The sequence below is a fragment of the Balaenoptera acutorostrata genome, chromosome 2 (assembly GCF_949987535.1).
Source record: "Balaenoptera acutorostrata chromosome 2, mBalAcu1.1, whole genome shotgun sequence".
NCBI classification, from domain to species: Eukaryota; Metazoa; Chordata; class Mammalia; order Artiodactyla; family Balaenopteridae; genus Balaenoptera; species Balaenoptera acutorostrata.
Genome location: NC_080065.1, coordinates 102,297,878 through 102,310,531, shown reverse-complemented (window position 1 = coordinate 102,310,531; position 12,654 = coordinate 102,297,878). Strand labels below are relative to the sequence as shown.

Sequence of the window (12,654 nt, the reverse complement as noted above, 5' to 3'; positions counted from 1 at the left end):
AACGTCTTAAATTAGGGCTCTTTAATTTAAGGGACTTAATCTGTCTCAACAACAAGAAGGCATCAAAGGTCTCCTTAAAGGGAGAAGAAACTGAAAATGAGAGACTGAGTCCCCTCCAGAGTTCAGTCCTGGGACCCTATCTACTGTTTATATGCACTCACCACCTGGGTAATCTAATCCAGTCTCCTGGCTTTGAATACCACCTAGAAACTGAAAATGAGAGACTGAGTCCCCTCCAGAGTTCAGTCCTGGGACCCTATCTCCTGTTTATATGCACTCACCACCTGGGTAATCTAATCCAGTCTCCTGGCTTTGAATACCACCTAGAAACTGAAAACAGATTTACACAGCTTCAACCTGTCCCCCCAACTACAGAGTCCTATGTCCCACTGCCTACCTACTATCCCCATCTGAAAGTCTACTGGGAATGTCCCCTCTCTGCGAATCCGGCCCTCCTCCAGTCTTTCCTATCTCGGTAAACCACCACTTTATCCTTCTCTCTCTCTTTCAACCCACATCAGCAAATAAGCAAATCCTGCCATACCTACCTTCAAAATATATCCAGAATTTAACTTCTTTGCACCACCTCCATCCCTACCACCTGTCTGAATCACCTCCATCTCTTATGTAGATTACTGCAATAACCTGACAGATCTCTCTGCTTCGTCTTCTTTTTTTTAACAAAAAAATCACAAGTGTGGACAAGAATTGTTAATAGGATAATAGACCCCAATATGCCCAACGTACTTCTCCACTTCCACGCCTGCTCCCCTAGAACCTATTCCTCACACAGCACTCAGAATGATCCACTTAAACCTTAAGTGAGGTCATGTTGCTCCCCCACGCTCTCCAATGGCTTCCCATCTCAATCAGGGTAAAAGCCAGTCCTTACTCTGAACTAAATGATCCTACATGACCTGACCTCCTGTGATCTCTCATCTCTCACTTTGTTCCCCTAGATGACTTCACGCCAGCCTGGGATGCCCCCTAAGCTCACTTTGACATAATCTTGAGCACAGTGCCCAGCACACGGTAGGCAGTCACTATTATTGGCTTTTTACCCCCTTTACAAAAGGTTTTAATTCTTGATGTCATTTAATCCCCATCATAATCCTGGAAGTTATTAGGTAAGGTGGCTACTAATATTCAGAGGTCATGTAATTAGACAGCAGAAACAGGATTTATAGCCTGACCTAACTTCAAAGACAATTCACTTTCCCCACTGCAGTTCACCTTCTGGCTGTCAGGATCACACAGCGGTTAAAAACACAGGCTCTGGCATCAGACCACAGGAACTTGTAACTCATCTTTACCAGTGATTATGCAACTGCAGTACAGAAAAGAAATCATGTCGATCTTACTTCAAAAGATTGCAGTTTCAATTACCCAAAAATGCTACTCCTCCAGTTCAAGAATAGAAAGCATTCTGCCTTTCTTACTGTCCAAAAAGAGGTTCTCCTTGCTGGAACACTTCCATCTTCTTTGTGTTCACGCCCTCAAGACAAAACTTAATATTCAGAGAACTCGATACAGCTCACCTACTGAGGAAATCTCAAACCTATTCCATTCCCAACATTTCCTTCAGACATGTGCGAACATTTCTTGAAAGATGTAACGTGTACGAAACCAAATGTCCCTTGTTGTAATTATCAGCCACAGGCTTAGCAGTTCTTATACCCAGATTTAAATCTCCCATAATGCTTTATATTACGGAATATAAAACATAGCAATCATATTTACATGAAGAGAATATCTTAAGTGATACCCTTAACTTTGGGCTTGGCCAGGTGATTTCCTTTGGCCAATGAAAGGTGAGTAGAAATGACATGCCACTTCTAAACAGAAGCTTTATGAGACACCAAGGGGATCCATTTTTATTTTCCTTCTGCCGGAAGAACAGCCATGATGAAAGTTGCTCCTTCAGCTGGGATCCTGAAATTAGTACGACACATAAAGCAGAGACACAGCTGACCAGAAGCTGAAAGGTCAGGTAGGTATGAAATTACCCTTTTTTTTTTTATGAATTTATTTATTTTATTTATTTTTATTTTTGGCTGTGTTGGGTCTTCCTTCCTGTGCGTGGGCTTTCTCTAGTTGCGGCGAGCGGGGGCTACTCTTCGTTGAGGTGTGTGGGCTTCTCATTGCAGTGGCTTCTCTTGTTGCAGAGCACGGACTCTAGGCACATGGGCTTCAGTAGTTGTGGCACACGGGCTCAGTAGTTGCGGCTCGTGGGCTCTAGAGTGTAGGCTCAGTAGTTGTGGCGCACGGCCTCAGTTGCTCCGCGGCATGTGGGATCTTCCCGGACCAGGGCTCGAACCTGTAACCCCTGCATTGGCAGGTGGATTCTTAACCTCTGCACCACCAGGGAAGTCCTGAAATTATCCTTTATTATTATAAACCATTGAGATTTGTCTGTTAACTCGGCATAACCTAGCAAAAGTTGACTTATATGAGAAACAAGGTACTCCATTTCTTAAGGTCTTACTTCTTACTGGCCTCTGAGCTAGTCATAGGATTAACTGATTAGTAATTTTTCCACAAACAAGATACTCTGATGTCATAAATCCTAGGTTTGCTTACTCCTCTTTACTATTTTTTGCTTACTCAGGTAAAAATATGCTGAGCAGAACAAAATTAACACAGGAGAAATGTTAGTGCACATGATACAACCTGGACTCAGGGCATCTGTGTTTTAAAAAAGTTAAAGCAGAGGGTAGTGGTGGTTAGGGAAGAACAAAACCCATTGGTAGCCCAGAAAGTTCACAGCTAGGTCACAGGCTAAAAAGTGGTAGAAACCATCAGTGAAAAGTTCTACATTTTCACATAAACTAAGCTAAACTAAATCTGGCTCTCCAGCCTAGTTTGGTAAATATTTTTCCCAAAACACTAATTTTCTGCCTTTTTGGACTCTCACAAGCACTTGCTGCGATACCATCCCTGAGGCAATGACAAAATAAACAGATACACTGTCCCTGTTTACCTTTTTCTTAGAACTGAAAAACTCCAATCTGAGTTCAACAAATTCAAAGGTAATAAATAAATACAGGAAAACTGATCCACATAAACACATACTGCTGCAAAAGGTTTTACAAAACAAGTTTATAAACTAAGATTATAACTTAGTCACAACAAAAAAAGCAGAAATTTATTCAACCAATCTCAAAGACACACCAACCACTCCCCAGCCCGCCCCACCCCCAGAAAAGGGCTACAGCAAACAATAAAGGAAGGAATGAACAAAGTCCCTTCTTTACAAAAGGCAACATTCTCAGAACTTTAGGAGATACAAAAGATAAAATGAGATACTTGCACTTACGGAATTGAGTGGAAAAGATGTAAATAAATAAAAAGTTTTAAGTATTAATAAATAAATAACAATATTTTTTTTTAAAGGAAAAAAAAAAAAGTAACAACATGTGCCTTTAGGCCCTGACATGAAATATTTTGGGGAAAACCTGGCAAAAAAGGCCTGAACTATACACACCCTGACCAAATACCACAATATCAAAATTTGTCCTTGCCCCAAGAAGTAGACTGGATTAACAGCCAGTGGCTATGACCTTAAACAAGGAACATCCAAAGTCGCTGTGTCCCTTCCATAAAGATATATGCTAGGTCCGGGCAGCCGAACAGTGTGGTTAGCAAGATGAACAAAGGTGCGCAGATAAGAGCAGCAATTAACCAAAAGTTGATAGAAACCGGAGAAAGAGAAGGCCTCAAAGAGTTGCTGAGAGCTAAATTAATTGAATGTGGCTGGAAGGATCAGTTGAAGGCACACTGTAAAGGTAATTAAAGAAAAAGGACTAGAACACGTTACTGTTGATGACTTGGTGGCTGAAATCACACCAAAAGGCAGAGCCCTGGTACCTGACAGTGTAAAGAAGGAGCTCCTACAAAGAATAAGAACATTCCTTGCTCAGCATGCCAGCCTTTAAGATTGAATTAGATTGTGTTGTTTTGTGGTTTTATTTCTGAAAGTAAAACTTGCCATAAATTAGGAATTGATTTCCCAAAATAAAATCCTTTTTTGTATGATGGTATACAGTTTTCAGTAATGATGTATACAACTGTATTGATATTTTTCCCGAAATGTGTTATTTTAATAAATATCTCATGAATGAAAAAAAAAAAAAAGATATATGCTGAGGAAGCAAAGTATATTCAATATCCTGCTTAGGTCTTCTTTGTTTAGAAAACATGGCTGCTTGTTCAGTCTTTTATTACACATCTCCGTAAACAAATTGGGAGAAATTTGGCTCTCTGTATTCCCTGATAAGATGTAGGAAAACTGGGATTGGGAGGACAATAATGTGGGCCAACAATTTTAGCCCAGGAAAGATATTAATAAATATTGGGCCATACATCTGCCCTATGTACCTACCTGGCACTCATTTAGATATTCCCCACAAAGACTTGGCTGTAGACAAATCCACTCCTAGGTCCATACCAACTGCCAAGTACATCAGGCAAACCACTGAGATTACTAAAACCTCCCACTTTTGGTGTATTCTTCAATACACCATCTTCCAACTGATCCCCCCATAATAAAATTCATGCAAGTGCCCCTTTAATTAAAAAATTTTTAACTGTTATAAAAGCTTCCATTTGAAAAATTTTTATGAAAGAGATTAAAAAGAAAACACTTTGCATTCCCTGATTCCAAACATTTAGTTATGAAAATGCACTTATTTCTTACCTTATCAATATATTTACACTTACAAGGATTCATCTTGCACCAGTCTTCTACATCGAAAAATTACAGCCCACAATAGACCAAATTCAAGAATTTCCTTTTATATAATGAATGTCGGCTCATCTTTCTCAGTTCTATTAAGTTGCAAATTCTGTGAAACTAGTATACTTTAAAAAGTAAGTTACAAAGTTAGCCTCAATGGAGAAAAAAATTTTGCTGGCACAAGAAAAAATTAGTGATGAAATTTGACCTTAACAAATTATTTGATGTGAATACAAAGGCCTCTGGCTTGTGAAGACTGTATTTTAGTTCCCAGCTACTGAATGAAAAGAAAAATGTATCAACTTACCAACAACTGATGCACCTCTTTCTGCAAAAGCCAGGGCATAGGCTCGGCCCAATCCTATTGAAAACAAAAGAAAAAAATCAGAAGGTTGAGCAAATGTTAGCACAATTTTTCTGGTCCACTCAACTCAATCCCTATTGCAAAGTAACTGGTGAACAATTAATTACATTACAAAGGTAGAGCTTTCATTGGTACTCTCAGCCTCTACTTCTTCACCTACTTCTACTTTCAGGGGTTGGAAAGCTTAAAACTGTATTTTCCACCTATTCTACCTACCATTTCCTATCATTCTACCTAGCTTCTAGGATGGACGCTAGATGTGAATTGGGTTCCACCATTAAACGCATTTGCATGAAATGTGGAAGGAGGGAATGAGGCAGAAGCCACCTTACTGTGACTTTTGGATATTACTGTTGGTTAAGAAGCTGATTTCTTGAGGCTTCCTAGGTATTAAGCAGGTATAGTGGCAGCTTCTAGATCTAGCTCCCTAATTTCTGGATGGCAGCTTCCATTCTCTAGATCCCTGGGGCCAGTGGCTATTTGGGCTGTGGCAGTTCCAATGGTAGCCTCAGAGGTAGTGGCTCCCCTAATGGACCAGTTTTATACTGTTCCATAAGGAATTCCAAGAGGAACTGCCTAAAACCCAACTGCTTAAATTAAGTCCTTTCCTGTTTCAAATATCTAGTGGTTTCTATATCCTGCTCTGAACCTTGACTACATAATCACCACACACAGGAAATATTTAATTCAGACTCAAAGGTATGAGGTGTAAATTTATACATCCAAAAATGGATACGTGCCCATATAAATTTTAGAGGCAGAGAATATCTCAGGAAGACTATATAAGAGACTGGCAATTAGTGGTTACCTCTGGGGAACAGAATTGTGTAACTAGCAACAAGGAGTGGAAAGCTTACTTCTGCATTGTTTAAATTATTTTAACATGCACACGTTTTTTTGTTTTTTTTCTTTTTGCATGGAAATTTATTGTGCCCAGTTTTACAGAACATCCCTTACAATTGCCCAGGCCCAGGTCCTTCCCCCCAGATAAGCCTTTGATAACATTCTCCATGTCTCCCGTTGTTACTGGTCAGCAGAAGGGTTTCACTTCTTCTGGTGTCAATGTGGATCATCTGAATTTCCCTGAGCAGGTTGGACACCTGAGGGGTGACCAGCACCACCAGCCTCCTGGTGGCCCTGTGGTCCCGCAATGATTGCCCCAGCACCAAGGCCCCCTGGCAGTAGACGTCATTGGTAGCCAGCGTGACAAACGCCTGGTCAGACACCAGCATGGTTTGAGACCCAGGGCGCCGTGGGCACCGGGCGGCCAAGTGCGCCTCGGTGCGGGGGCTGGCTCGAGCAGGGCCTGGCGGAGGCGTCGTCTCCCGGCGACCCGCGCGGAGTTCCAGGCCTGCGGCGCTCCGGCAGCCTCTGCCCGGGCCGGCGCCCCTGCCCTACGCCCACCACGCGTCCCCGGCGCCCCAGCGCCTCGGCCGGGCCGGCGGGGCTGCGCTCCGGAACCACGGCCCCGTCCCCGCTCTGCCGCCCCGGGCGCCGGTCCACGCGGCCGCCGCAGCCCCGCGCCAGGCCGGCGCCGCCTCGTGCCCCTGACGCCCCGTGCACACGTTTTTTAAAATGTAATTGATAAATTTAATTGGTAGTTTAAATTTAATTTGAATTAATTGATAAACATGTAAACAAATATTGAGATGGCTAAATTATCAGGCTCTTCTAAAAAGAACCCAAACTATAAAGTTTTCCAAAACTAAAAGATCACCAAATAATTTATTTTAAAATTTAATCCACTCTGAATGGATGAGAGAGAACCCACCCAATATAATAACTCAAGTCTCCTCCTATTTTATCAGATCTAGGCTGAAGCACTTGCTCTAAACATGAGGTGTTCAGAGAAATCAAATACTCATAACCAGAACGCAAAAAAAAAAAAAAGGTAACAAAGTAGAAAATCGTCAGATGAAAGGAATGGGGTATGTCTCTAGTACAGATTGATCTAAGTTAATCAGAGAATTATCTCAAAACCAAGCATACAATTCTCTGAAAAGATATGTCAGTAATCTACTTTTACCATAAAGGCCCATGCAAACTGTACACAAATCTGTATGTTAAAAGTGACATTCTCCTCCCGGTTTCCCTGTAATACCACTCGTCCATTAACAGGTTCGTTAAGTGTCCTCCAACGTTTTTATATCTGTGCTTACATAAACATTATTTAAATACTTTATGTGTCTTTGTCTCCCCAACTAAACTAGAAGGTCCTTGTAGGTTGAGATTATGTCGTTCTTTTACATTTCCCACAATGCCCAGCACATCTTTACAGTCAAAATGCACAAAAAGGTAAAGCCAAGAGCCTCTATTTTCTCTTAATCCTCTTTTAAATCCTGTCTTAACTTTCTCCCACACCTAAGTTCATTGTCAACCGTCCTCTCTCCCCCACTTCTCTTCTGACCTTAACTTCTTTAGCACTGTCAAATATCAGTTGATTCTTTTCTCACAGTGCTTGTTCAGTGCTCTCTTCAGTGGGTTAGACTTCTCTCTGCTTCAAGTTGACAGAGCCTCTGAGATTAGCTTCCTGGACTATTTCACCTTCTAGCTTTACCAATCAAAGGAAGTCAAATGACTTCGAAACCTCTCCTGACTCCAGAATCTCCAACTACTCACACACTTCTCCCTATCTCCAGATCTACAGCTTGCTATTTTATAACCATCTCAAATTCACAATGGCCAGACTCCCTTCTTCTACGGCCCACCTCCACCACTCTCACAACTACATCCCCAGCAACTACTACAATCAGCTAATAAATACGAATTCCCGTTATACCACCCATCATGGCAAAATTGTTTCCCTTAATCCTAGACAATTCTAAACCTCTCCTTCCAGGTCTCCCATTAAACTATTCAATATTCCAAGCTAAACAACAGCACCTGAATAGTGCAAAGATATTTCTATTCATCTCTAGAACATGCGTGGGTTGGAGTCAGACTAATTCCCAGACACAGGCCTGGCAGGCATTCACGGACACCCTCCTGGGATGTTTAGCAGTGCCTCAATTCTACAGATATGTATCCTTAAATGAGAACCCCAAGACCTCAAGGACAACAGTCTTCATGAGAGGACTGGAATTAGATCTCACTCTCTCTTTCATAATGATGGCCCAGTGTAGACCTAATGACAGTCTCAACTTTACCACAAAATTATATCTGCCCCAGATCAGTATTCAAATCTAATGGCTAGTAATTGTATCATAATCCAGGCTCTTTAAAATACGGATCAGTTCATGAACAGGAGGTGCTAAATTCAGAACTGTCTAGTCACAACCCATTAATACTTCACAAAATCAATTTAGTGGGTTGTAATCTGCATTTACTTAATGAAACAGAATAGAAACGTTCAAAGTGCACTGCATTTACTATGTACCGTGTCATGAGCTTGTTTCAAATATGGTGTGTGTGTGTGTGTGTGTGCATACCAGGTCCTGGTATAAAATGTATTTCATACTGTGAATCACTCACTGTCAAAAGAGGTTTAAAACATGAGTGCTTTACTTAATTATTTCCATCAAAAGCAAAGTGTAAACAAAATGTTTTCCCAAAAACATAATCATTTTAGAATAAATATAGCTACGGATATAAAACATTTGGCCACCAATTAATACTAAAGATATTTTCTGAAAGGAAGCATGTGAATCCATTTTATAAATGGAGACGTGAAAATACGTATGAATTAACTGTCAGAATTCCACTGTTTGTGACTTCTAATATATAATTCATATTAATTCTGCATTAGGTCCATTCTAGGTATAAGGCACTACCAGTGGGTAATCAAAGGCCCGTAAGGTCAACATCCCTGCACTTGGAGATTACAGAGATCATGGACAGGTGGGAAATAGTGTAAAACCTCACTGCAAAGCATCCGTGTGGGTATGAGTGGTTTGTCTTAAATTTTGTCCTTTAAAAATAGGGTTATTGGGCTTCCCTGGTGGCGCAGTGGTTAAGAATCCACCTGCTAATGCAGGGGACACGGGTTCGAGCCCTGGTCCGGGAAGATCCCACATAAAAAAAAAAAAAAAAAAAATAGGGTTATTTGGGGACTTCCCTGGTGGTGCAGTGGTTAAGAATCCGCCTGCCAATGCAGGGGACACGGGTTCGAGCCCTGGTCCGGGAAGATCCCACATGCCGTGGAGCAAGTAAACCTGCGCGCCTAGAGCCCGGCTCTGCGACAAGAGAAGCCACCGCAATGAGAGGCCCGCGCACCGCAACAAAGACCTGATGCAGCCATAAATAAATAAATAGAAATAAAAATAGGGTTATTTCACATAACCAATCTCCACTTGGCTTCTGAAATACAGGAAGATCTGGCTCACTTCAGAAAGGTCTCTGCTCTCTACTTCCTACTGCCCCCACCCCACTCTCATTTTATTCCTCTATCACCTGCCTGAGTCCTGCAGGCATTGGAGTTTGCAATCCGCTTGATAAACACACAAAGTCCAAAAAGGAGGACTCTTATCAGATGCCTTTTTTTAAAGAAGGTCCTCTCAAGAACTTAAAATCATCCGACAGAGGGAAAGATGATTGACTTTTCAAAGGCAAGGGGCTGACATCTCTACTCCTGCGGGGGTGATTCCAGCCCCCAGGCGGCTTTTCCGCCACGTTTAAAACACTTGACAGAGGCCTAGGGAGTCTATTAACAGGAAGAGTCGCAATCGATACGCACAGACGGGCGTCGGGATGAATTTTACCTAGTTTTGCAACCCGCAGCCGAGCCGGGCCTCTCTCCTCTCAAGATCTGAAGCCTTGAGAAGCTCCCACAGGGTTGGGGGCGGGTGGAGAAGTGGGCTGCACCAGGAGTTTCTGGCTCCCCACTCAAGGCTGGCCAGCCCCTCCTCACCATCCTCAGCCGATTAGGCGCCCGGAGAACAATCGTTGTCCGTCCTCCCACCCTCAACCCCACCGAGTCCAGTCGCTCGCTCCCCAAGCCGCCCCGCCACCGCTGCCCGCAGCCCAGATGCTGAGATCGCAGCTACAGCTGCGTGCGGATCCCGGACCGCTGGAGGACGCCGGCCCTCTAGCCTTCGCGTACTCACCTCCTCCCGCGCCGGTGACCAGTACCACCCGCCCGTCGAACCTCAACGGCGAGGCCATAAGTCTAGCCTGCAGCGACACACATACACGAGGAGAACTACTGGAGTTCAGACTGCGGGACAAGGAGGACAGGAGGACAGGCTGGGGCAGGACGGCAACGACCTGCCAGTTTCTGCGGAGGAGAGAGACGCCCGAGTTTTCCAAGTGCGCCTGCGCAGCGATCCCTTGGAACTCTGGGAAATGTAGTCCAGCATGCCTCCAGTCGCGGCGAGAGCCTGCCCAAGAGGCTTGGCTTGAAAGGGCCGGCCAGTTCTGCGGCCGGAAGTAACGGGAGCTGCTGGGACCTGTGTAGTAAAATGATTGACTCCCCTAACTTCATTCATACTTTCATCCATCGTTTTGTCATTCACTCAACAAGCGTTTTCTGGATTTAGGCGAGGATGCAGCCCCTATCCTTAAGTAGCTTTCAGAAATAGCAAGGGGTAAAAAAGATTTCTTAGAATGTAATCCTTGGACCTCTTGGATGGAAACCACCTGGAAAAATGCAGAGTCCTGGGACCCCAGGCTGACCTCCTAAATGGAACTGTTACCAAACTGGTCAACTGGACCCTCACTAAAGTCCTAGCCAGGCGCCGACACCCAGGGAGGTTCTTTTTCCGCGCAGATTCGCACAGCCAATAATGAAACCTATGCTGAGACTGGAACAGCACAAGCTTTCATTAATGGCCAAAGAATGGAGAAGCGCAAATTTAGTTCGCAAATCAACTTCACAACCCAATTGGGACAGAGACACCATATGTTTAGGAGGGCCGAGGTAAAAGGGAGGGAATTGGAAAGAGTGGGAGGCATACTCATGTCTTATCTGAGAACAGGGTTGTGGTTTGGACACAGAACTGATGCAACACTCTTTTTCAGTCCTTGTATGGGCTTTTCCAGTTGTTGTCAAGGCGATCGTCACCTGTCATGGTGCCGGTGGATGGGCCCTTTAGCATGCTAACGTATTACAATGAGCGTATAATGAGGATCAAGGTCTACTGGAAGTCAAATCTTCTGTCATCTTGGGTCTAGTTGTTCTAACCAGTCCTTGCTTTTCTCTTTGCAGCTTCCTCCTGAACTTAGATAAGAACAACTGGTTTCCATTCGAGGGAGGGGCAGGGGTATGATTCTGGGGCAACAGCCTTGGTAACGGAATCTCAGGGGACAAAAAAGTGTCAACAGGTGCTCCTAAATGATTTTTGCTTTTGTATGGTGAGTACAGTCAAATGATGTAGGTTTTCTCAATTTTGACACTATTGAAATTTGGGGTCAATAATTTTTTTGTTATGTGGGGTTGTTCAGTGCATTGTAAGATGTCTAGAAACATCCCTGACCTCTACCCACTAGATGCCAGTAGCACCCCCCCCAAGTCACAAAAATCAAAATTGCCTCCAGACATTGCCAAATGTCCTCAGTTGGGGTGGGGTGGGCATAACCCCTGAAAGAGAACAACTAGTTTATACTAAGATAAACTAAGCCTCAGAAGTAACATTTTTGGAAACATAATTTTACTAGCATAAATAAACTTTAATGTTTATTTTCCAAGGTGAAAATAATGCTTTCTAAATAGTTACTAAATAGCTTCAGTGGTGTCCAATTTTCAAGCGTGAAGTTTCATTTTGGGTATTGTCATGCACTTTAACACAACTGAATTGAACATATGAATCCTCATGTGGTGTCTCAGAAGTCAATATCTTAGGCAAAGAGGAATCTGAAACTTTCTGAATAATGGCTATGCTTGGTTTCCGATTAAGTCTCCATTTGTTCACACTCTCAATATACTATCTCTGTCCAAAAGACATAGTGATGATATGGGCTTCCCTAGTGGCGCAGTGGTTAAGAATCTGCATGCCAATGCAGGGGACACGGGTTCAAGCCCTGGTCCGGGAAGATCCCACAGGATGTGGAGTAACTAGGCCCGTGCGCCACAACTACTGATCCTGCGCTCTAGAGCCCACGAGCCACAACTACTGAGCCCACGTGCCGCAACTACTGAAACCCTGGCACCTAGAGCCCGTGTTCCACAACAAGAGAAGACACCACAATGAGAAGCCCGTGCATTGCAACAAAGAGTAGCCCCTGCTCACCGCAACTAGAGAAAGCCCACGTGCAGCAATGAAGACCCAACGCAGCCAAAAATAAAATAAATTTTTAAAAATAATAAATTAAAAAAGGACATAGTGATGATAAATACAAAAAGAGAATTATAAAGCTAGGATCAAACAAAAATCTTTGTATTTCCAGAGAGAAACCCAAAGCAGAGAATGGGGCTATACTCACAGACCTATCCTCACAACTTACTGGAATCCAAGTGCAGAAGCAGGAAAACATACCTGGAAGGTAAAGGTGATAAAGAAGATTGTTGCTCAGCTCTCTGAGAAGTCATCAGTTAGTGTCCTTCTGTTTATAAAAAAATTTTTTTTTACTAGCCATCCTGAAATTCTGCCTGGGGTTCAGTTGATATATAGAAAGAAACTTC

General features: G+C 43.1%; 1 protein-coding gene and 1 pseudogene across 1 annotated transcript in view; one reads left to right on the top strand and one right to left on the bottom strand.

Annotated features, from left to right (window-relative positions):
• Positions 1–10,329, bottom strand: part of LOC114237000 (peroxisomal multifunctional enzyme type 2-like) — a 53,194-nt gene extending 42,865 nt beyond the window's left edge. Inside the window, exons 1-2 of the mRNA XM_057540362.1 lie at positions 10,142–10,329; positions 5,043–5,096 (exon numbers count right to left, since the gene is read on the bottom strand). Of these exons, the coding sequence (XP_057396345.1) occupies positions 5,043–5,096; positions 10,142–10,199 (112 nt within the window). The 5' untranslated portion in view covers positions 10,200–10,329. The remainder of the gene's footprint in view (positions 1–5,042; positions 5,097–10,141) is intronic.
• LOC130707267 (transcription and mRNA export factor ENY2-like) lies at positions 3,615–4,024 on the top strand (annotated as a pseudogene).
• Positions 10,330–12,654: the final 2,325 nt, after the last annotated feature.